The sequence below is a fragment of the Mustela erminea genome, chromosome 8 (assembly GCF_009829155.1).
Source record: "Mustela erminea isolate mMusErm1 chromosome 8, mMusErm1.Pri, whole genome shotgun sequence".
In the NCBI taxonomy this organism is placed as follows: Eukaryota; Metazoa; Chordata; class Mammalia; order Carnivora; family Mustelidae; genus Mustela; species Mustela erminea.
In genome coordinates, this window is record NC_045621.1 from 72,729,526 (window position 1) to 72,754,845 (window position 25,320).

The window sequence follows — 25,320 nt, forward strand, 5'->3', positions numbered from 1 at the left end:
AAAACGAGTCTCTTGTAGGCAGCATAGAGATGGACCTTGTTTTTTACCCATTCTGGTACCTTGTGTCTTTTGATTGGTGCATGTAGTCCACATACATTCAGACTGATTACTGAGACATATGAATTTAGTGCCACTGTGTTATCTGTAGAGGTGTTTCCAGTGATGTTCTCTGGTCTTTTGTTGCTTTTGGTCTTTTTTTCTCCAAAGAGTCCCCCTTAAAATTTCTTGCAGGGTTGGGTTGGTGGTCATGAACTCCTATAGTTCTTGTTTGTCTGGAAAACTCTTTGTCTCTCTTTCTATTTTGAATGACAGCCTTGTAGGATAAAGAATTCTTAGCTGCATATTTTTCCCATTCAGCACGTTGAATATTTCCTACCACTTTCTTTTGGCCCATCAAGTCTCTGTGAATAGGTCTATTGTAAACCTGATCTGTCTTCTCTTGTATGTTAAGGACCTTTTTTCCCTTGCTACTTTCAAGATTCTTTCCTTGTCTGTGTATTTTGTTAATTTGACTATGATATGCCTTGGTGATGGCCACCTTTTGTTGAATTTAATGGAAGTTCTCTGTGCTCCTTGGATTTTGATGTCTGTGTCCTTCCCCAGATTAGGGAATCTTTCAGCTATAATTTGTTCAAATAAACCTTCTGCTCCTTTATCTCTCTCTTCATCCTCTGGGATGCCTCTGATATGAATGTTACAGTTTACCAAGTCGCTGAGTACTCTAAGTTTACCTTATGGTCCATTACCCTTATTTCCCTCTTCTTTTTGGCTTCCTTATTTTCCATAATTTTATCTCTAGTATCACTTATTTGCTCCTCTGCTCCATCCATCCTCATTTTTATGGCCCCCATTTGTGTGTGCAGCTTGGTTATGGCATTTTAAATTTTGGCCTGACTAGATTTTAATTCTTTTATCTCTATAGTAAGGAATGCTCTAGTGTCTTCTATGCTTTTTTTCAAGCCTAGTTAGTATCATTATAATTGTTGTTTTAATTCTAGTTCAGACATCTTACTTATGCTTGTATTGATTAAATCCCTGGTCATGAGTTCTACCTCATGTTCTTTCTTTTGGGGTGAATTCCTAAATCTTATCATTTTGTTTAGAAAAGAAAAGACTAGGAAAAAAACCCCAGCAAAACAAACAAATAAACAAAGACAAAGCAAAAAAACAAAGAAAAAGTGAGGAAAAAACAAAAAACCCTAAGAAAAACAGAAACACAAAACAAGAAAATCAAACCAAACTAAACAAAACACAAAACTAGATCCTGGCTGGGTTTTGGTCTGCTTGTTAAAAGAATCTAGATCCCAAAATAAAACATAAAATAAAATAAAGTAAATAAAATAAAATGGAAGTAGACCAAAAATTTTAAAAATATGAAAATATATTTATATAAATTTAAAAAACAGATTAAAAATTTAAAGGGAATTGGAAAATATAAGAAAATAAATAAAAAAAATAAAAATAAAAGAAATAAAGAATAAGAGTAAAAAGGAAGCTCAATCCTACTTTCCCTAGAGCTGAAATGTTCAGTACTCTATGATCAATAAACTTGATGTGAGCTAGCTGTGCTGGTTTTCTGGGGGAGGGGTCTGCTGTGCTGATCCTCAGGCAGATTTGGTTTAGTGGAAATGAGTGTCCAGGGCACGGGGTGCAGTGGGCATTACGAGACTTGGTGTACAAGGGCTCTGACCTCAACTAGGTGGTGGTGTTTTGCTCCCTGAAGGCTTTTAACACTGATGGGCAGAATGAAATTGCTGTACCCTGCTCTATAGCCTTGGACCTGAAAGTTCAAGCCCAGCCTCTTCAGTGAGTCCTCAGCAGAAATGCAATCAATCCCCCTATTTGTTTCCCTGGTTTCTGTCTGAACCCTGCACTCAAAGTAGCAAATGAAGAGTAGAAGCTCATGCTATCTGTTTAATTGGTCTTTCCCATACCTTATACCCAAAGAAGTTGAAGAAAGTTGGCATGATTATTCTCTTAGGGCCTTTTAGAAAGCCACCACAATTATTTGATCATAATTTATACACCAGTTCAGTTAAGAGCCAGGAATTTTCACAAAGAACAGCTTCCAAAATGTTGTTTTAAAAGTAACTTAAGAGGTAGTAGTAGCTACAATGGGGAAATAATGACCATATAACCCTTTCAGGGAAGTAGTTCATTTAGGTTTCCTTTTTATCCTTTCTTAAAAAGAAGTGTTTATACAATGCAACATGTTTTCAGTAAAGAAGATTTTACAAATGGGAACAATTCCACTTTTGCCAAGTGTTGCATTTGGACTTGTAATCGGTAACCTGTAGCCAATGAACCTACAAATAAACAAAGATCCTCCAAGGGTAGCCATTTATAATTCAGACAATCACTGGATCATGGTTGGACAGTAACCTAGTCTGTAAAGTCATTTTTGTAGATAACAGAATGTTTAAATGGAACTCTTTCTGACTTTATAGTTGAGAACAACAGACACTACATTCTAAAGGGAGGTTCTAGGCCATCCAGGCTACCAATAACAGGACTTGGAAAGAAGATGACTCCAAACTACTTCTGCTACCTTCAAGCTAAGGTACTCATTCCCCATCTCTGCAATGTATGAGACAAGGGAAACAATTCAGGAAAGGACCCAATATTGAAAATCTTTTGGTTAGGGTTTTTTTAGCGTTTCTTAAAAAAACCACGTGTAGAACCCAATATGTATACTTCCAGAGTGTGCTGTAGGAACACACTAGTCACTGATTCATGCCTAAAAATTCTAGGGGCACCTGGGTGGCTCAGTCAGTTAAGTAGCTGCCTTTTGCTTGGGTCATGATCCCAGGGTCCTGGAATTGAGCCCCTCATCGGGCTCCTTGCTCAGCTGGGAATCTTCTGCTTTTGTATGCCACTCCCTGACTTGTGTTCTCTCTCTCTCTCTCTGCCAAATAAATAAAATCTTAAAAAAAAAGAAAGAAAAAAATAAAAATTCTAAAGGTTAAGGGGCAGAAGGAGAGGGCTACTTTGTGCGATCTAACAGTCAAAGATATGTGATTTCGATAGTCCAAATGGACCAATGAGACATAACTAGGCTTAAAAGGACTCTAAATGAACCGATGAACAAAATATGGTACATGCTGACAGTGGAATTTTATTCAGCCTTTAAAAATAAGGAAATTCTGACACAAGCTACTACATGAATGAAACTTATGCTTATGAAGACATTATGCTAAGTGAAATAAGTCAGTCATAAAAAGGCAATACTGTATGAATCTGCTTATATGAGGTATATAGAGGAGTCAAGTTCATAGACATAAAGTAGAAAAGTGGTTGCCAAGGGCTGGAGAGGGGAATGAGAAGTTAGTATTTCATGGCCACAGAGTGTTAGTTTGGGAAGAGTAAACAGTTCTGGAGATGGATGTTGGTTGGTGATGATTACACAACATTGTTAATGCACTAAATGCCCGTGAACTGTGTACTTAAAAAGGGTAAACTTTTTTTATGTTGAGTTTATTTGACCACAATAAATAAAGGAGAAAAACAAACATAGATCCTAGGAAAGAGGACTTTCTGAAGGAGTGAGATGATCCCCATGGAGGAAAGATCTGTATGGGTCACTGGAAACCAGGGCCTGAGAAAGGATTATGACCCGTCAGTCAGGAAAGGTAAACCCACATCAGGGACTGTCAACAGGAGATTCCTAGCCCCCAGAACTCTTCGAAGAATTCATGAAAGGCACTCACAATAAAAAGAGAATGTTGGTGCTTGACACAGAGGGCCTTGACACCAGGTCAGGACAGCACCAGTCATGTAAGAGTTTGCTCTTTATCTTATTTCCAGTTTGTTCCCTGCACCTGTCTTGGGAAGGAGGTAAAGTGAAGAAGAATAAAGAAGCTCACTGTGACCCTCTCCTGACCATAGTTTCTGATCCCAGGAAAGGGGAGGCGCTCAGACGCTATTTAACATCTGAGTGTATTAGAAAGCCTAGAGGAGAGCCAGAGAGTTCATCCAGGAGTAGGGAAGATTGGTTCAAGAGGGTAGGTCTAAAGAAAGAAGGATGAAAAAAAGAATGGAGTGACATTCTGTTAGCATCCTATGAGTCTAGTTGTGTCAATCACCCCATTAGAGAAATTTTTCTCCTTGGAGCTTAGGAGATTTTGCATGGCAGAATTATCTCCAGGAAGCCAGGTTGGCCCCTTAATCATCATCTAAGGAAATAGCCCAGGGAAGATGGTATCTTGGAGGAGATCTCCCCCAAAATAAATAAATAGAAATAATTGACACTCGTGGCCTATAAAGGAGAAGGGGAATATAGAGGTATGCTGTATGAGTCAGTGGCCAGCAAGACCGCTGCTGGTGACCATCAGCTCTTCTAATATAGCCCAAGCTGTTTCCATTTGAAATGTTGACATGGCAGACCAAAATAATTATCTGTGGCTGCGTGCATTCATTTATTCAATATACTTTTATTGAGTGCCACTCTCTATAAAACACCAAAAGGAATAAAGAATAGCTAGGACATAATCACGTACGTTAATGTAAACACGTTCTAGCAGAGGAAAACATACAGACTCCCAATTAACTATAATCTAGGACAAAGACAGGAATAAGTAAACATGGGATTTAAAAGATTTATAGGAAAGATTACCCTTAAATTCAGCTTTGAATGACATAACAACTTTGAGGGGAGACAGCATAGTTGGAACAGAGAGTAACTGAGGTGGAAATGATATTAAAGATCAGACAGCAGAGAAGCAGGTGGCTGATTTGGAGACTACGAGGTAGTTGAGTTTTTTTGTAAGTAGCATAGAATACTCTGAAAAGAGAAATGAGAGCCAGGGGTAGCAAGATAGCTTGGTATGAACTTTCAAAGGGCCCCAAAGACCAGGAAGTTTGTACTCTGATAGGTAATGGAGGAGTAATTTAGGATCTCTGAGTGAGTGAATGATGCAATCTGAAATATGGTTTAGGAAGAACAGATAGATGGCTATTACAATCGCTCAGTCAAGAGGTAATGAAGCCCTTAAGTGGGATGGCTGCTGTGGCAATTTGAAAGGAAGAAATGGATGGCAGAGGACTTGGGGAGCTAGAATCAATGGGGCTTGGCTCCTGATCGCACATGCCTTTTCCACACCCTCTGTCTGACCCTCATCCCTTCCTTCCTCTGATCATAGGAGGGTAGAAGGTGTCCCTTAATACACTGACTTCTATTTCCTGGAAAATTTCTCATCAGTATCAGGTGAGTCTTTATTTGCATTTTCTATGAAAGACACCCCAAAGGACAATTCTTGGTGTTCAAAATGAAGAATATTCTAATTTACTTTCATGCTGTATTTTCTTTGTCCACTGGACTTTCAGGTGAAGTTTCCCCCTTTATCACAGGATTCTTACACTCAGAAAATGTGAACATCCATTAGTACACTTCCTGTGAAGCTCTTGGCACTCCGGTAGAATGGAACCCAGGATAATAAAACTAGAGTTATTAAAAATGATGGTAAATTCCTCTCTTTGTTCCATTATTCAGCTTTAAGAGAATTTCTGCTCTCTAAGAGTCTTAGATTATTAGTTTTACATATTTAGGAAAAAGAACTTTAAGAATCTAATTATATAACTAAATTATGAGAAATTAAGAAAAGCAGTCATCAAAGTAATAGTGTTTTATACTTCAATTGTTAAACAAAATATAGACAATGTATTAATCACTTCAGTTTTTAAAGGCCAGAAAAGAAGAAAGTATGTGGTCTGTTCATACTGCGATTTTTTTGTCATTTGTGGATTAGGTTAAAATGAGCTGAAGGGACGCCTGGGTGGCTCATTCAGTTAAGTGTCTGCCTTCGGCTCAGGTCATGATCCCAGGGTCCTGGGATTGAGTGGGAGCAGGGAGCCTGCTTTTCCCTCTGGCTGCCGCTCCCCCTGCTTGTACGCTCGTCTCTCTCTCTCTGACAAATAAATAAATAAAATCTCTCTAAAAAAAAAAAAAAGGAGCTGAAGTTGCCAGTATGTGGCAAAAGGGAAGGGACCCCTAGCCTGGCAGGTCTTTAGTAGAGACTTTACTCTTGGTGATGTACAGCTTTCGAAGACCTGCATGGCTATTTTTGACATGGGAAAATTTGTATTTACACCTCCTAGACTTCTCTGTAGAAACCTACAGGGTGACAGGAGCCACAGAAAATGGGCCTGCATTAAGTAAGCCCTGGGGCTCAGGGGGAGCATGGGGTGCAGGGGTGAGGCTTGGGGCGCAGGGGTAACACTGCCGGGATGCTCAGTGGCGAAACACGGAGCGCGCCAAGTATCTAGGAAATTAGGGATCTATTCGTAGTTGAAACTTCAGGCAGGAAATGATCCTTCTCATTAAAAGGAGCAAAAAATTGTATCTCTTCCCCAGCCCCTCAATCAGCACAGTTTTACAGCAACTCTTGGTCTGAGCATTCAGGACTTGCTGCAGATTAGAGGGTAGCACGTGCTCTGGTTAATAGGACAGGTAGCTTTTATAAAGTGCTTACTGTAACTAAACACTCCCTCAGCGCTTTCCCTGCATTGTTTTATTTAACTGTTAAAACACCCTTCTTATCATACCCATTTAACATATGAAAAAAACAAGATTGAGAAATTTAGTTGTCCAAGATCCAGAGCACCTGAATCAGGATTCAGTCCTAACTAGACTGATGAGACCAATGTCAAAGACAGGGCTCTAAATCATCTCCCTGCATTGCCTGGCACTTAAAGCCAGCAGCCTCCTTCTGCAGTGGGGGAGGGCGCCTGGGGGGCTCAGCTGCTTAGGTGTCTGCCTTTGGCTAAGGTCATGATGTCGGGGTCTTGGGATGGAGCCCAGCATTTGGGCTCCCTGCTCAGTGGGGAGTCTGCTTGTACCTTTCCCTTTGACCCTTCCCCCACTCTTGTGCTCTCTCTCTCAAATAAATAAATAAAATATTCAAAAAATAAAAATAAAAAATGCCTGGCAGAAAGGATTCTTAAAAGACAAGAGAATGGGGGCGCCTGGGTGGCTCAGAGGGTTGGCTCAGGTCATGATCTCAGAGTCCTGGGATCGAGCCCCGCATCAGGCTCTCTGCTTAGCGGAGAGCCTGCTTCTCCCCGTCTCTCTCTCTGCCTGCCTCTTTGCCTACTTGTGATCTCTGTCAAATAAAGAAATAAAATCTTAAAAAAAAATTTAATAAAAGGGGCACCTGGGTCGCTCAGTGGGTTAAAGCCTCTGCCTTCGGCTCAGGTCATGATCCCAGGGTCCTGGGATCGAGCCCTCCATTGGGCTCTCTGCTCAGCAGGGAGTCTGCTTCCTCCTCTCTCTCTGCCTGCTTCTCTACCTACTTTTGATCTCTGTCTGTCAAATAAATAAATAAAATCTTTAAAAAAAATTAAAAGAAAAAACAAAAAAAACAAAAAAAACAACAACAAGAGAATGTTGTGTTGGCTCTCAAGAGTCTCCTGAACATGCAGGAAGAAATGTGTTCACATTACCTCTCTAGGCCATGAAATATGCATGCCCACTTTCTGGGGAGGGAAAGGCTTCTAGGGCGGTTATTGTCACTGGGAGCTGTGGGATGGATGACTTCTCTTCACTCTTGTTGTCAAATGAAAAAAAACACACACACTGCACAAAGACTATATGTGTATATATATATATATATATATATATATATATATATATATATATATATAGTATATGTATATATGAATTGGAAAGCTACATTTAGACAAAGATCTTGTGCAAGATCAAGCAGAAAAAAAACTGAAGAGAATAAGTAAAAAAAGAGATAACACAAGTAGAAGAAGAACCTGCCCAGATCCAAGTAGGGAGTCTTTCCTTAGCTACACTAGAGAAAGAGGAGAGGGTCATCCCAGGTCCTTGGGAAGGAGGGATGGAGATGATAGAAGAATGGCATTGTGTGTGGTTCTGTCCCCTCTGGCTTGTGCGTCCTCTCTGTCTCTTGCTTATTATTGTTGCTGCTGTTATTATTAGTGTCATCATTATTATTTTTTACCTTAAAATATTTGCTGGATTATTTACATTCCTATAAAGTAACAAACTCTTTTCTGGAATAGGCTGGTTATAAATAAATGTTTTTAATAGAAATATTTACATAAAATTTTATTATTCACGTGCATCTATAGTATTTATAAGTACATAAATTTAAAATATATATATTCATTCAAAAGTTAAGGTATATTATAGTATATGTAGATCTCATTTCGGAGTTTGGGTTTAGTAGCTCTCAATAAATCTTTTGTCTTCATAAAGCCCTGAGATAAGACATTCTTCTAGATATTCCTGCATATGGATTCCTGGGTGAGGGAGTGGGATGAGGGAACTCCCCAAACCACACTGATCATTAGAGATCAGAGTTTGGTATCTAGTGAGGTAGGGGTTGAGTGGGGCGGGGAGGGATGAAACCACGATGGTGGCACCAGAGTTATGACTGGGCAAGCACACAGAACATACAACTGCACATACGAGCCACTTCTGAAAGGGTGAGACTGCCATGAGGCCCAGACTTGGGCTGGAAATTTGGGAGTGTCAGTAATAATTTTTGTGTGTAAGGATAGAAGGTATCTGAGTTGCACAAACAAGAGGGTATTCACTATGAACCCAAATGAGCAGTTCCTGGGTGAGGAGACTGTGGCTGTATTAGCACCTTGTAGGTAGAGGGAGATGTGGCTCCCTGAGGGCAGGTGGGGACTAGGCCTTGGGAGAGTGTTGCCTCTCATTGGTGAATGGCAGCTCTTGCTTCAACCCAGGCCCTTCTCAACGGCATGAAGATCCACCAGGGGGCAGTGAGGAGCTTGAATGTGGGTGTGTAGGAGCTGCACTGTGTGTGAAGTATAACATGACAGAATGAAATAGGTTTGTGTGGGACTAGTGTACAGTGTGTCCTTTTCAAAGTTGCAGAAACAAAGAAACTGAAGCTGGATGAGGCAACTCTGTAGAGTTCAAAATTTGAAGATGGTGAAGGAGTCGTGACAACATTTGTTGTTCAAAATTCCTGCCCTCTTTTCTTTCTTAAAATCTATGGTGATTTCTCGGTAATGAACATACTACTGCAAGCAATAATGTGGTGATTTTGGGTATTACTATAATTTTATTTATGGAATATTAAAATCTCATGTATCACCTCATTTAATTCTCACAACTGAGGTAGGTGACAGAGGTAGGATGTGAAAATTCTTCTGCACATAGACCTTAATGCTTTATTATTGATTCATAGGTTGCATATTTACAGTTTAATTGTTTATTAATTCATCCTGAAGTTATTATTTTTATTCCTTGTTGTAAAGATATTATATATAAATAAAGCAGAACTCAGTGGGAAAACCAGAAAAAAAAAATTCCCTTCACTGAGCAGGAGAATCCCTTTCACCCATTCTTTCCTTCCTCTCTCCCTCCATCTGTCCAAAAACCATTTAATAAATGCCTTCTCTGTGCTAAGTGCTCTGGTAGGCACTGCGGATAAGATTATAAAAAAATAAATTCCCTGTGCTTCCAGAGTTCAGAGTTCAATTAAGGGTAGAAAAGTTTTTGGTAAAGAACTAATTTTATGTCTTTAAACCTTAAATCAAATTGCTGCAAGTACCACCGTGTTGCCTACTTATCTTCTCCCTTGGTTTTATCTTTCTACCAATATCTTGCTTGGTACACAGAATATTTTGAAGATTGCCCATGTATTATATTGTGCTGTTCTAGATGATGTCGTGTATTATGTGATATTTTATCTGTCCTACTTAATAAGTATTTCACAGAATCTTTGATGATAGCTACAGACCAAAAGTTGGGGAAAACAATAAATCTTGCATCAAAACCAGCTGGGATTTTGCAAATCAATCAATATGATACACCACATTAATAAAAGAAAGTACAAGAACCATATGATCCTCTCAATAGATGCAGAAAAAGCATTTGACAAAGTATAGCATCCTTTCTCGATTAAAACTCTTCACAGCGTAGGGATAGAGGGAACATACCTCAATAACAAAAAAAGTCATATATGAAAAGACCACGATGAATATCATTCTCAAAGGGAAAAAATTGAGAGCTTTTCCCCTAGGTCAGGAACACAACCAGGATGTCTACTATCACCACTGCTATTCAACATAGTACTATAAGTCCTAGCCTCAGCAATCAGACAATAAAAAGAAGTAAAAGGCATCTTCAATGGCAAAGAAGAAGTCAAACTCTCACTCTTTGCAGATGACATGCTACTCTATGTGGAACACCCAAAAGACTACACTCCAAAATTGTTAGAACTCCTAGAGGAATTCAACAAAGCGGTAGGATATAAAATCAATGCACAGGAATCAGTTGCCCTTCTATACATTAACAGCGAGACAGAAGAATAAGTAATTAAGGAGTAGATCCCATTTATAATTGCACCAAAAACAATAACCTAACCAAAGAGGCAATGTGTCTGTGCTCGAAAAACTATAGAACACTCATAAAAGAAGTTGAGGGAGACACAAACAAATGGAAAAACATTCCATTCTTGTGGATTAGAAGAACAAATATTGTTAAAGTGTCTATGCTACCCAAAGCAATCTATACATTCAATTCAATCCCTACCAAAATACCATCAACTTTTTTCAGAGCTGGAACAAATAATCCTAAAATTTGTATGGAACCAGAAAAGACTGAATAGCCAAAGAAACATTGAAAAAGAAAACCAAAGCTGGTGGCATCACAATGTCAGACTTCAAGCTCTATTACAAAGCTGTAGTCATCAAGACATTATGGTACTGGCACAAAAACAGACACATAGATCAATGGAACAGAATAGAGAGCCCAGAAACAGACCCTCAACTCTATGGTCAACTAATCTTCGACAAAGCAGGAAAGAATGTCCAATGGAAAAAAGATAGTTTCTTCAATAAATGGTGTTGGGAAAATTGGATGGCCACATGTAAAAGAATGAAATTGGACCATTTCTTTACATCATACACAAAAATAGACTCAAGATGGATGAAAGACCTAAATGTAAGACAGGAATCCATCAAAATTTTAGAGGAGAACACAGGCAGCAACCTCTGTTACCTTGGCTATAGAAACTTCTTGCTAGACTCGTCTCCAAAGGAAAGGGAAACAAAGGCAAAAATGAACTACTGGGACTTCATCAAGATAAAAAGCTTTTGCACACCAAAGGAAGTAGTCAAAAAACCAAAAGACAATTTACAGAATGGGAGAAGATATTTGCAAAGGGCTTACCAGATAAAGGACTCATCTCCAAAATCTGTAAAGAACTTATCAAACTCAACACCCAAAAACAAATAATCCAGTCAAGTAATGGGAAGGAGACATGAAGAAACGAACAAATAAAAATAATAATAAAGCTACTCTATGACCCAGCAATTGCACTATGAGGTATTTACCCAAAGGATACAAATGTAGTGATCTGAGGGGGCACCTGCACCCCAGTGTTTATAGCAGCAATGTCCACCATACCCAAACTGTGGAAAGAGCTGAGATGTCCTTCGACAGATGAATGGATAAAGAAGATGTGTGTGTGTGTGTGTGCGCGCGCACACAAACAATGGAATACCTCTCAGCCATCAACAAAAATGAAATCTTGCCATTTACAATGACGTGGTTGGAACCAGAGGCTAAGCAAAATAAATCAATCAGAGAAAGACAATGATCATATAATATCACTTATATGTGGGATTTAAGAAACAAAACAGGATTATAGGGGAAGAGAGGAAAAAATAAAACAGGACAAAATCAGAGAGAGAGACAAACCACAGGAGTCTTAACCATGGTTTACTGGTTAACCCAGGGGAGGGAGGTGGGGGGATGGGGTAACTGGGTGATGGACATTAAGGAAGGCACATGATGTAATGAGCACTGGGTATTATATAAGACTGATGAGTCACTGACCTCTACCTCTGAAAGTAACAATGGATTATATGTTAATTAATTGAATTTAAATTAAATAAGAAAAATGGTATAGATTTAGATTGCTGCTAAAAAAATAATGGTTTTGGAGCAGAATACTTTTAAATCTTTACGTTTCTGTTCTAATGCTGTAAGTAGAGTTCAACATCTTAGTACTTTAAGAGAACATTGTACCATTTGAGAAAAAGCAGCAAGCTGGGACTCAGAGGAGAACTCCTGTTTTCAGACTTAGTCTGAGGGGAGAGGCAGTTTACGTCTGGGGAATAGGTCAGAGTTCTCAGTGGGAGGTGTACGTGTTTGTGGCGGGGGAGTTGGAGAATGACAGAAGCTTCCCTCACTTGGGTCACATATCTTCACAGTGAAGTTTTCTTCTATGGTAAGAAAAGTTGTGAATTTCCAGACTACCTTTACATATTCAAAGTAAGTTCATAATGCATTTAATTTTAAATAAATCCTAACAAGTTATTTTTGCATCATCACTTTTAATAAACCTAACACATAAAATATATATCTAACTGTGCAACACATGGATGGCCTTTAAGGAATCTGTGAATTCCCCAAGACTGTATGCAAAATTGTGTGCTTATGTGTCCTTGTCCTAGAGAGGGTTAGTGGCTTTCATCAAATTCAAACACATGACTCTAAAATAACTAAAGCCCAATGAATAGGTAATTAAAAATTGAGAAATTAGTCCCATAATAAGGACTTTTTCTCTCTCATAAAATGAGAGCTTTTAAAGCATAAGATTTGGACATAAATACTGACTTACATCAAGAGCCACGGACTGCTTGGCCCAAGACTTCTTCACTTGATTGTACATAATTGTGTTGTTGATGCCCAGGCCACAGAAGATGACAAAAGCCTAGGAAAGAGAAATCCCACTAATTAAAAATTACAATAATTCATTGGTATAATCTAATATGAAAGCAGGCAGTCATCAGAAATGGGTCTGAAAATATAACTTTATTGTACACAGAGGTAGGCCTTGGGGAAATATGCACATTAAAATTCTTAATTACTATTGTCATGTTACAGTTTTATAGCTCACATTGCACATGAGAAAAAATTATTAATATAATGTCCTGGTGAAGAAATGACTTTATAAATTTAAAACATACTTATAGTCTTATCAAATGTGTTCTTAATTTATTTAGGTTGTGGACTGGTTTTGAGTAATTTCATTCCATTAAACTAAAGCACCCTCTTTCAGTGGCTAGGCTATAAAATATTTTGGTGAGGAAACCAAGTGGGTGTACCCATTAGGTAAATGTTAAAAGGAGGGAAGATAGATCTAGAACCAGTTTGTAAAGAAGCTGTGAGGTATTCTCTCCTAGAGGAAAAATAATCATGGGGTTTCCATGTTGGCTACTTTGTTGGTGCAACGTGTACAAGGATGCCTGTTTGAGGCCAACCTTTCCAGCTAGAGGGCAGACTGGAATAAAGGGAGGCTTGAAAACCCAAGAAAGGAGATGACCGAGCATGCAGTGGAGCTGGCTGGCGGTCTCGCCACTATACACACACTCTTGACAGATTTTGACAAGCTGCCACCAGGAGACTAGTGGTGACTCAGCTCTAGCCTTTGGTGCACAAATTTATTTTCTTACCTCAAAAAGTCGTTGATCTGCATCATCAAAAGCTTTCCCGTCAAGTCTATTTAACACTTGAGCCACTCCTGTGGGAAGAGTTTGGTTTACGCGGTCATTTTTAGCACTGGCCACTGTGTTACTATAATCTAATAAAGCCCAGCTGACTTGATACCTCCCTTAGGTAACTTCAGACACTGAGTTTAATCTCTGTCTCCCCAGTGCCTGCTGTCGCGTGGGACAGATCTGAGGTACATCGATGCAGTCTATCTTCAAGGCTGTGATATCTAAGCTGAGTCACAGTGAAGCCTGAAGTTCTACCAGGCATCAGTCTGATTCCTTAAAAATGGTTTTCAAGAGGACTGTGCACAGTGACTTGGATATATCTGACATATATACACATGCATATATACATATATGCAATTAGCTGTATCACTGAGTGTTAATAACTGTGTGTATACACAAGTGTGTGTATACAAAGGTATCTGTAATTTTTTATGTTTTCAATCCTGTGGAACACAGTGCTTGAGTGAGGCAGGATGGCATTGTGATTAAGAACACGGGCTCTGAAAGACAGTTATCATATGATCTCACTGATCTGAGGAATTTGAGAAACAAGACAGAGGATCATAGGGGAAGGGAGGGGAAAAAGACACAAGAGGAAACCAGAGAGGGAGATAAGCCACAAGAGACTCTTAATCGCAGGAAACAAACTGACGCCTGCTGCAGTGGATGGGCATGGGAGGGATGGAGTGGCTGGGGGACGGACATAGGGGAGGGTGTGTGCTATGGTGAGCGCTGGGAATTGGTAAGACTGATGAATCACAGACCTGTACCCCCGAAACAAAAAATACATTATATTTCAGTTAAGGAAAAAAAAAAAAAAAAAAGAACATGGGCTCTGGTGTCACACTGTCTCATTTCACATCTCAACTCCACCATCAGCTGTTACCTTGTTACCTAACATTTTTGAGCCGGCAAAATGGGGATGAAAATGTTGACTATCTCAGAGGTTATGAAGATGAAATGAGATAATATTTGAATGTTTTAAAGCATGTTGCTCACATGGAGTGAACATTCAAGAAATGTGGGGGATGGTGGCGCAGTTAACCTTCAAAAGAACAAGAAGGTTAGTTCTGCTGCCTAATACCGATGGGGTACATACAGTTCTAGAAAACTTAACTCCTATGTACTTCCTCTGTCTCAAGTTCATTTCCAGCACTGCACCAGATGTTTTGGGGCAAGACTCTCAAAACATACAGTTCTAATCAGAAAAACTGAACAATTTTGAAAAGCATTCTCCCATGTCCCCATTTGGTGCAAACCAAACACAGTTATAATTCTAAAGCATGCTTGAATTTTTTTAAAACACCTAAATTCCCACTAGGTAAGTAAGTCATCATATGCTAGAAGACATTAAATAATGATGTGTGTATGATGTATATAATGAAACAGAAGTCTTTGGCATGTAAAAGGCAAACTGCAGTCTTGATTTTTTTTTAGAATTTTTTTTTCTTTTTAAAGATTTTATTTATTTATTTGACAGACAGAGATCATAAGTAGGCAGAGAGGGAGGCAGAGAGAGAGAAAAAGAAGCAGGCTCCCTGCTGAGCAGAGAGCCCGATGTGGGGCTCAATCCCAGGACCCTGAGACCATGACCTGAGCCGAAGGCAGAGGCTTAACGCACTGAGCCACCCAGGCGCCCCTGCAGTCTTGATTTTGAAAGAATAATAGATGTTTACTGTTAGGAATGAAAGCTAGGACTGTATTTGAGATTGCCATTGGACATCAACAGCACAGAAACAGTGTTTCTTTGTACTTCCTCTTCTCTTTAAACTTAAATATATTTAAAAGTATACATGATGCAATTCAATACTTCATACTAGGGGTTCAAATTCCCAAATCTTTGAACATTCTTTATGTTCACTGCTGTAGAAAAATTTTTCTGCAAAAAGCAAACTGATGAAAAAAATTCTGTTATAGTCCAAGCCTTGACAATATTTCCAGAATACTAAATCCTTTGATAAGTAGCAGGGTCTTACAGTTTAATAGGCAATGTTGGGGGGAAACAAAGAAAGGCCAATGCACTAATTACCTTACATCTCTTAGAAAAAATCATGCTTTAATTATGTTTCAATAATTTTAACTAACACCTCCACTCTTTATGACCTTACCCATTGACTTCTACCTTACCCACTGACTTCATTCTTAGATTTAATACTTTCCTGATAGAGGTTCTGAGGGGAGGGAAAGGAGCAAAGGAGGGAGAAAAACTTGGAAACTGTTGGCCCACAGTTCTGTTATTCTGGGTCAAGTATAACCTATTTCAGAATCATCCAGACAGAAAGATGCTGCACAGTCTATATGCTGCACAGTCTAATAATGCATGTTCTTTTCCTTTGCATGTACTCCACCTATAAAAGCACAGACGTAAGCACACAGATGTAGTGGGAAAATCTGTAGAGGAGTTGGGACAGCCTGACTTGTAACCCTGATCCTGCAACTAACATTCTGTGACTGTATTCTGGTCTTTGTGGGATACCCCCACCCCACCTCGATTTCCACAAAGTAAGATAAGAGAGTTCTATCAGTTGATTTCTGAGATCCTCTCCAACTTCAAAATTATTGGTTTAAAGAATAAATTTTTGTTCATTGTTCTGGCTCATGTGGATTCATCAGGAGTCTACACCTATGAGGTGATGTGAGGGAATGAAAATTAGGTTGATGAGTCCTGGACATAAAAGAGGGGAGCAGCTATCACTTCTTGGCCTTTTTGCTAAGATCAAGTGCAAAAGGGGGGGAACAGGTTAAAGAAAAAGATGTGGTGTATTTTAAAGTAAATTTGTCTTTCTTTATAAAAGAAGTTTGTACTGGGTGGCACAGTTCGTTAAGTATCTGACTGTTGGTTTTGGCTCAGGTCATCACGTCAGGACCGTGACATTGAGCCTTGCATCAACGCCACGCTCAGAATGGAGTCTGCTTAAGTTTCTCTCTCCCTCTCCCACTGCCTCTCACCTGAACCCTCCCTTAAAATTAAAAATAAAAAAAAAAAAAGAAGTTAAAAAGAAGTTTGAACTATTTAGGTAATGTCTTACCAATTATTTGGTGGTTGCTATTCCAAATAGGGACGCAGAGAACAGATCTTATATGAAATCCTGATATCTGGTCAGCCTAGGATATAAGAAAGTAGTTAATTAAAATTAAACATTATTCGCCCATTTCTGACTTAACAGCTTACCACTCTTCATAACAGACATTTTAAAATAACTTTAAAAAAGACACATTATAATCTATTTTTTAGTGCAGATACTCACCTGCCTCTTTTAATTTAAAACATCACAATAAATATCAAGCCCCAACCAAATATGAATAAACCAAAAGTCCCTACACAACACTACTTCCCCCAATCCCTGCAGCCACAGAGATCTGAATGTAAAACTCTTGATCATGATCATACCACCAGAAAAAAATTCTAGAAACTGTTTCTGCCCTGAGTATTTAAAACATTTTATTTAAACTAGTGGTCAAGTCTCTTTGATTGGACACATCTGTTAGTGAAAATGTTTTGAGCCTATAATGTTACCATATGCATATATACTTTTAATAACTTCTCTCTCTCTCTTATTTATTTATTTTTTTAGTCTTTAGAGAGAGAGAGACTCTTAAGCAGGCTCCAAGCCCAGGGGGGCTCAATCTCACAACAGTGAGATCATGACCTGAGCTAAAATCAAGAGTCAGGCGCTTAAGCAACTGAGCCACCTAGATGCCCCAGTACTCTATATTTTTAACATCACTAATTTATTATATATATTATAAAGTCATACACAAAAAATTAAAGTTGCCAAAACGTATGAGAAATGTAGAGGTTCAGAGATCTTCTTTCTATACTCTAGAATGTCAGATGACATACTTAAAATATGAAGATGTAATTACCAGGACCAAAAACCATTCATTCAGTAATAAGTTCCACTTAATATTAAAACCAATGGTCCATATCTAACTGTTAGATAAGAAGACTGATAGGGTTTTGGCAAATTCATATGACCTTGATATCAAGTGAGAAAGGTCAACATGTCATCCCAATATTATAAGAAAAAAACAAGATATCAGGTTTTATATGGTTATTGGGATAAAAAAGGTACTTTTAAATGTTCATTGTAGAAGTTAAGAGCTACATATTTTAAACATTTGAAATTGGAAGTTCATTTACACTCCTAAATATTTAGGTGATTATTTTTATTTTGTTATTTTTATTTTATTAAGATTATTTTACTAAGATTATTTTTAGATTGTTTTGGTTTTCCTCTGAGAAATTAATTTTCCAGATATCTTCTATTATTTTTTTTTTCCAAATTTAAAGATTTTATTTATTTATTTGACAGAGAGAGATCACAAGTAGGCAGAGAGGCAGGCAGAGAGAGAGAGAAGGAAGCAGGCTCCCAGCTGAGCCAGAGAGCCCGATGCGGGCCTCGATCCCAGGACCCTGAGATCATGACCTGAGCCGAAGGCAGCGGCTTAACCCACTGAGACACCCAGGCGCCCCCAGATATCTTCTATTCTTGATACCAGTATGTTTGTTTCTTTTTTAAAAGTACTTGTTTGGTTTTGTTCAAGAAATCTTTCCCTACTCCTAGCTCATGAAGATATTTTCCAATTCTTTTCCTAGAATCTTTATTGTTTTAGCTTTCACATTTAGATTTGCAATCAAACCGAAAGTGATTTTTGAGAATAGTGTGAGCTAAGAGTCAAGGCTCTTCTAACATCTATTTATTTGTCACCTCCTATGCACCACACACATGGCTGGGTTTTGAGGATACAAAAATGAATTTAAACAATTATGTGAGGAGCTCACAGTGTGGTAAAAATAGAAACAGTTAAGATAAAATAAGGGTCCAAGTAAAGCAATTTCAAAACACTATAGAAAAGCCAGCAACTCTGTTTAGAGAAATCAAGAGTAGCTTTAGATCCTTACAAGTGTGTGGTCAAGGACAATGATGGCGCTGATGACGCTGAGCTAACATTTACTGGATGTTCACTTCTTGTCAGGCACTGGGTTCAACACCTTCACAGGTATTACCTCATATACTTGTTAAAACAATCCTGTAGGTAGGTACTGTTCACTTCCTCCCTCTCAGGTAAGACCCAGAGAGATTAACTGCCTTGAAAGTGAAAAGACTGGTTCAGAGAAAGTCAGACAATAACAAACACATCCATCAGAGTTATTGTCCAGAAGAGACAAAGTGGTTTTCTTTCTCTCCCTCAGGCTAGAGTCTGACTTACAGCAATGCTAGGGAGCAGGAAGGAGGAGGTCCATTGTACAGAGGTCTGGGAGGTATCAGCTGCAGACTTGGGCTAGCCAGAGCAGCGCTAGAATGTTTGGGTCTGCTTTGTTCCGCTGAGTGTCATACACAGCGGTTGGTAGTCCCGAGCCAGCACAGAGAAGGAGGGACAGTTGCCTCTGCCAAATCTGGGCCAGCTGCAGTCCCACTCTAACCTTTCCTGAGAGATCTGAAGCAGCTGAGGAACGAGGTTCCTCAGACGAGAACATGTGGTGAGTAAAAGAAACAAGGACAGAGACAGCTCGAGAGGCTGGTGGTGAGAAAAACAAACCTCAGGCTGTTGATCAGTGAAATAAGAGAGAGTTTTGTTTACCAAAAATCATTATTGTAGTGCCCCCCAAAGAATTTCTTATTCTGAGGAGGCTCTCCCATCCCTGCCGAGGATAACATGGAAATTTTTCTGGTTTGCATAAGAGCGGCTGGAGTTCCCTGAGGTGGGGAACACAGTCTGAGCAAAACGATTCCGAGTTCAAGTTACAGTTGAGATGGTGGTGGGAGAGAGGGGGTTGCTGAGGCACTCGTCTCCGAGTCATCAGCCTCTGGTTTGGAGGGAGTGAGTAAAATCACCAAAGAAGAGCTTGTGCAAGGAAAAGGCGAAAAGGATGAAAATGGAACTGGAGGGGACCTGGTATTTTGGGCGGAATGAAGATGACTGGGTCAGTGCCTGGGATGGAAGAGAGCTCCAAAGCTCATGCTCATAAACTTAAGGCTTTATAGCATTTCTAATGTGTGAATACACTGCTATGACCTTTGCGGAAACAGATTTATTGATGTGTATCCAGACTCTAAAAAGTAGAAATATACTTCGACCCATCAATCCTTGTGTCTAGAAATTTATTCTATGGTAGCTATTATAGCTACACACAAAAGTTACATAGAAAGGTGTAAATCATAGCATTAGTAATGATGATGCTAGGGAGTTGGTTAAGGAAAGCACAGCACATCTACACAATGGAATATTATCCATCGAATGTAAATCACGCTATAGAAGAATATTTGTTAAACATGGACATTTTTAATACATCAAGTGATAATAGTGTGGGTATCTGTAGGTGTACAAAGAGTTATCATGTATGTTGGAAAATCCTGGAAATATAACCATAGTAATTACCTTTGAATTGTTGGCCTATGGGAATTTCTGTTTCTTTACTTTCTAAGTAGACTTTTCTTTTTAGAACAGTTTCAAGTTCACAACAAAATGAGTGCAAGTACAGAGAGTTCCCATCTCTTGCCCCACACGTGCACCTTAGCCTTCCCCACTATCAACATCAGTCACCAGTGTGCTACATTTGGTACAACTGATGAACTCACCCTGATACATCATTTTTCCTACAAAGTCCCCAGTTCACATTATGGTTGGCTCTTGAAGCTGTACTTTTCATGGGTTTTAACAACTGCGTAATGGCCTGTGTCCCCCATTACAGTATCACACAGAGGAGTTTCACTGCCCCTCAGAACTTCTCTGTTCTACCTGTTCATTCCTCCATCCCTGCTCAGTTCTGGCCACCACTTTTCCTCCCCAGTTTCATGTTCAGTGTGTACATCATGATGATCTGATGCATGTATATATTGTGAAAGAATTCTGCCTAGGGGAGTTTTTAAACTACTATTTCTGCTTTCTAAATTTTGGATAATGAATTACTTGTAGACAAGGGGGAAAGTTATTTTCTAAATAGAACTGACATGGAACAATAGCGTCAAATTTTGCAGCATAATCAAATAGGATAAGCCCCCCAAAATGGGTCATTGAAGCACCAAAAAATGGGATGACTGAAGACAAAGACAGGCAAGGCAAGAAGGGATGGGACGAGAGACAGAATTCAAGTGGTTAATTCTAGAGGAGAGGAAGGCCACACTCAGAGAGTGGAGTTGCACAGATCCAACACTGGAGGCTTGACACAAGAGGACAGGAGGAGCAAAAAGAGAATGCTGAGAATGTCTTTACATCATTCCCACTGCAGCTGAGGGAAGGAAGGGAAGCCGACGCTAATCGGCGATGAGGAAAAGGAAGAAAGCGTGGTAATGATCAGCAGGCTTGATGAGCCCAGCATGACGGGAGATGGGGAGAAAGCACAGCAGAATATGATGAGGATGAATTTTTTGATTTTCAGATCATTAAGGCAACCCCCTCTCCCCACCGACTTGTCTATCGGTGGCAATGCTGTTGTTTCTGAAAAATGGTTAGTCGATATGACCATACGAAACAGCAAGGGCTGAGAGCATGTATCGTCCTCTGCAGGGGCTAAAGGAGAAGAGATGAAGCCCATCAAAGGAAGCACCAGACACCTGAAGAATGAACCCCAAACAGGAGCGAAGAAGGATAACAAAGTAGGAAGGAAAGAATCATCTCTGTTTATCAGATGACCCAGGTGTTCAGATCATATCAGTCCCTGGAGCTCATAAATATCTATTGGCCTCTTCACCCCAACCAAGTCACCAAACCTCTCTATGTCTCAGTTTTGTTATTCACATTTATCTCGTGCACACCAGAATGTCAACACTGGCTGTCTCCAGATTTTGGCATTCTACCCAATTCTTATCTTTTTTCCTTTGTGCTTTTTCTTATTTTCCAAGTTGTTTTGTAGGAATATGTGTGAAAGGGTTTCAAAATTTGCAAGGTGTTTTGCAAGTGTAAATATTACATTTATGTTGTAAATGTTAATTAACATTAACATTAACATTGCAAATATTAATACTGAGAGGAAAACCTGCCTCCCAATATCAGCCCCACTGTTCCACAGGGTTCCCAAACATTCTCAGTTCAAAACTCACATCGTTAGAGTCCCAGATGTTAGACCATGTGAGACTAAGCAGCCTTTCTAGAAGGCTATGTTCAAACATATTGTCTGGGAGTGCCTACTTCTTTCCAATTAAAGATGTGTATACCTAAACATTTTCTCTAGTGTCCTCATTGGGTCATTCCAGTACATGCATCTACTTGGAGCCATCAAAATACACTTGTGATGTTTTCCAGCCTCTCAAAGGCAGTCAGTGGAAATGTTAAGTGAGTTGGTGGTACTGTAACACTATTCTTTATTTTTCAATGTGTTTCCTTTCCCTACAAAGGAAGGTACAATTTTAGTAATATGTCTGTCTGTCTGTATTTATTTATTTATAAATAAAATATTTTATTTTTTTGACAGAGAGAGAGAGAGTGACTAAGAGAAAGAGACAGAGTGCATGAGCAGGAGAATGGGCAGGGGCTAAGGGAGAAGGAGAAGCAGACTCCTGATGAGTGCAGAGCCCGAGGAGGGGCTCTAACCCAGGACGCCAGGGTTATGCCTCCAGCCGAAGACAGATGGTTAACTGAATGAGCCACCCAGGCGCCCCAGCAATAATTTAAAGCAATACTTTATCTCCCAAATGTCAGTCTACCAAAGAAATTCTGACACTAGGACAAGCTGAGTGTGGAGAAGTTCTGACGTCAGTCCCTTGGTTTTTTCTGAAACAGTAGAGAGGCAGTTTCTTTTTGCCTACCTTACCTACACATAGGATCAGTCCTAATGGCTTCTAGAACATACCTACAAATGATTCCTTAAATTTCTGACAAAGTACTCCTAGAAAAATCACTGACCATTGGGCTTAGAACTGAGGCATTCACCACCTACGCAGCGAAGTCTGTTCCACTCTGACAACCCTTATTTGCTTCACAGCACACAGCTACCCCATTCTATACCTTAGTCAAGTCTTAGTAACCCTCCTAACCTTCCTCACCTTCCTGGTCATCTGGAATTGTTCCATCCACTGTCCAGTCTTCAAACCCTTCTACCCGGGAGGTATCTCAAACTGGCTTACACTAAGTATCAGCGACTGAGAGGTTGCTGGTAAGCAAATGGTTTTCAGCAGATCCACGGAGCTCTATCACATAATGGTTTCAATTTTGCGCATTTCCTTTGTGACAGCAGCAGAGCTGATAGACCAGAAGGCATTATAGGAAACAGACAATGAACTGTCCTGCTGGGCTAGCACTCAGCATCCCGGACTACGGGAGTGCTTGGCTATGAGGCTCTGACAGGTGAAATGGGCTTTAATGTGCTAAGTCAAAGGATCTTAGAGCCTGGAGCCCCATTATCCTTAAGTGCTACATGACAAGGGCAAGAAATATTGAGTTGTCTTCAACAGGCCTTAGTAATTAAAAAAAAAAAAAAACACACAAACCAGAGGAAGAATTTCATATGGAAAAACTGGGATTGAAGACTGATTTAGGGTCATGACACCTTAGATTTAACAGTGTAACTTTGGGCATCAGTCACCCATGGCAGAGGAGATCTGGGTGCTGATAGGTTTCCCACGGCTCCTAAATTTCTAACAAATACATACATCACCAAACCATCCGTGCATAAGACCTGCCCTACTTTTTTAGTTACTTTCTGCCATTTCCCCCCAACTCTCCCCACTTGCTGAAACTTTCTTATTTAAATGTTGGGTCCAATTGTTCATTCCTGCTCCAGACAGAGGACAAACTAACTCCATACATAATGACTCTGAAAATTCTCTCCATGACCATACAAATGGGGGGAAATCCTAAATTAAGCAATAGAATATTACAGCTTATAATGACTAAATAATGCCTTGTTGTGCATTAGTGTCTTTGTTTTAAGGTATTCTTTTGAATCTGGTACGAAAAGAAAGGGAGAAAGCATCACAGATAATGCACTAGAGCGCAACTAATTATTGGGAGTTGAATTCATAAGCACAATGCCAGCTAAAAGCAAGACCAGAATAACTGTTTCAGGGTGACTGTATTTGTAAATAGAATATGCACTCCAAGAAGTCACCTGATACTGCAGCAGCTCATCTGTAAAGGCTTTTTATTCACATCCTGTTGGGACAGTCTCAGGCAAAGAAAGACCCTAGGATAAAATCCAGGCAGCACTCTACGCTGGCTAGGGCAATAGAGAATAACCATCTGAATTCCCCAAAGATATGGCAAGGAAAGTTAATTTACTTAGAAATCTTGCACATTATCTCACTTCTGGCTCTGAGTAATAATTTATGGTTTTTAGAGGGCTCATAATAGCCTGGCAGAATATAATTTCACATAAGACATAAAGGGTCTAAAATTTTAAAATAGCTTTATAATTTTACTGAATTACAAAAATAATACAAATACTTGTGAAATTTTTAAGTAAAAATAAAATCCAAATCTCTAATCTTGTCATCTCTCTAGACATGGCAACTATGAACAACTTAGTGTAAGTTATTCTTGATCTTTTCCTACAGATATATAATATGCTCATGCATCAATCTATGATATATTTAACAATATATATATTCATAAATAACATAAATAAAATATTAAACAACACTGAACAAAAATGACTATTAAGTACTAAACATTGTTCCACTTATTGGGGAGATATCAGTGAGCAAAACAGACAAAATCCTCACCTTCACTGAACTTACATTTTAGTGAGAGAAGACAGATAGCAAAAATAAAAAAATAAATAAAGAAATAGATTACATATTAGAAAGTGTTAGGAATTATAGAGAAAAAAATAGGGCAGGGTAAAGGGGATTTAATAGCAAGGTTGTTAGGCCTTCCTACTAGGTAACAATTGAAAGATGACTTTAAAAGAAGTGAGGATTTGATCAGAATCCTAGAGGAGAACATAGGCAGTAACCTCTTCGACATCAGCCACAGCAACTTCTTTCAAGATATGTCCCCAAAGGCAAAGGAAACAAAAGCGAAAATTAATTTTTGGGATTTCATCAAGATCAAAAGCTTCTGCACAGCAAAGGAAACAGTCAACAAAACAAAGAGACAACCCACGGAATGGGAGAAGATATTTGCAAATGACAGTACTGACAAAAGGTTGATATCCAGGACCTCTAAAGAACTCCTCAAACTCAACACACACAAAACAGATAATCATTTCAAAAAATGGGCAGAAGACATAAACAGACACTTCTCCAATGAAGACATACAAATGGCTATCAGACACATGAAAAAATGTTCATCATCACGAGCCATCAGGGAGATTCAAATTAAAACCACATTGAAATGCCACCTTATACCAGTTAGAATGGCCAAAATTAACAAGACAGGAAACAACGTGTGTTGGAGAGGATGTGGAGAAAGGGAAATCCTCTCCCACTGTTGGTGGGAATGTAAGTTGGTGCAGCCACTTTGGAGGACAGTGTGGAGATTCCTTAAGAAATTAAAAATAGAGCTTCCCTATGACCCTGCAATTGCACTCCTGGGTATTTACCCTAAAGATACAGAGGTAGTGAAAAGAAGGGCCATCTGTACCTCAATGTTTATTACAGCAATGGCCACGGTCACTAAACTGTGGAAAGAACCAAGATGCCCTTCAACGGACAAATGGATAAGGAAGATGTGGTCCATATACACTATAGAGTATTATGCCTCCATCAGAAAGGATGAATAGCCAACTTTTTTTTTTTTTTTTTTTTTAATACCTAACTTTTGTAGCAACATGGACAGGGCTGGAAGAGATTATGCTGAGTGAAATAAGTCAAGCAGAGAGAGTCAATTACCATATTGTCTCACTTATTTGTGGAGCATAACAAATAACAT

At 39.2% G+C, this 25,320-nt stretch overlaps 1 protein-coding gene across 1 annotated transcript in view; it reads right to left on the bottom strand.

Annotated features, from left to right (window-relative positions):
• Positions 1 to 25,320, bottom strand: part of PDE11A (phosphodiesterase 11A) — a 387,189-nt gene that overhangs the window by 152,661 nt on the left and 209,208 nt on the right. The window contains exons 7-9 of the mRNA XM_032356042.1: positions 16,536 to 16,611; positions 13,462 to 13,529; positions 12,627 to 12,719 (exon numbers count right to left, since the gene is read on the bottom strand). Of these exons, the coding sequence (XP_032211933.1) occupies positions 12,627 to 12,719; positions 13,462 to 13,529; positions 16,536 to 16,611 (237 nt within the window). The remainder of the gene's footprint in view (positions 1 to 12,626; positions 12,720 to 13,461; positions 13,530 to 16,535; positions 16,612 to 25,320) is intronic.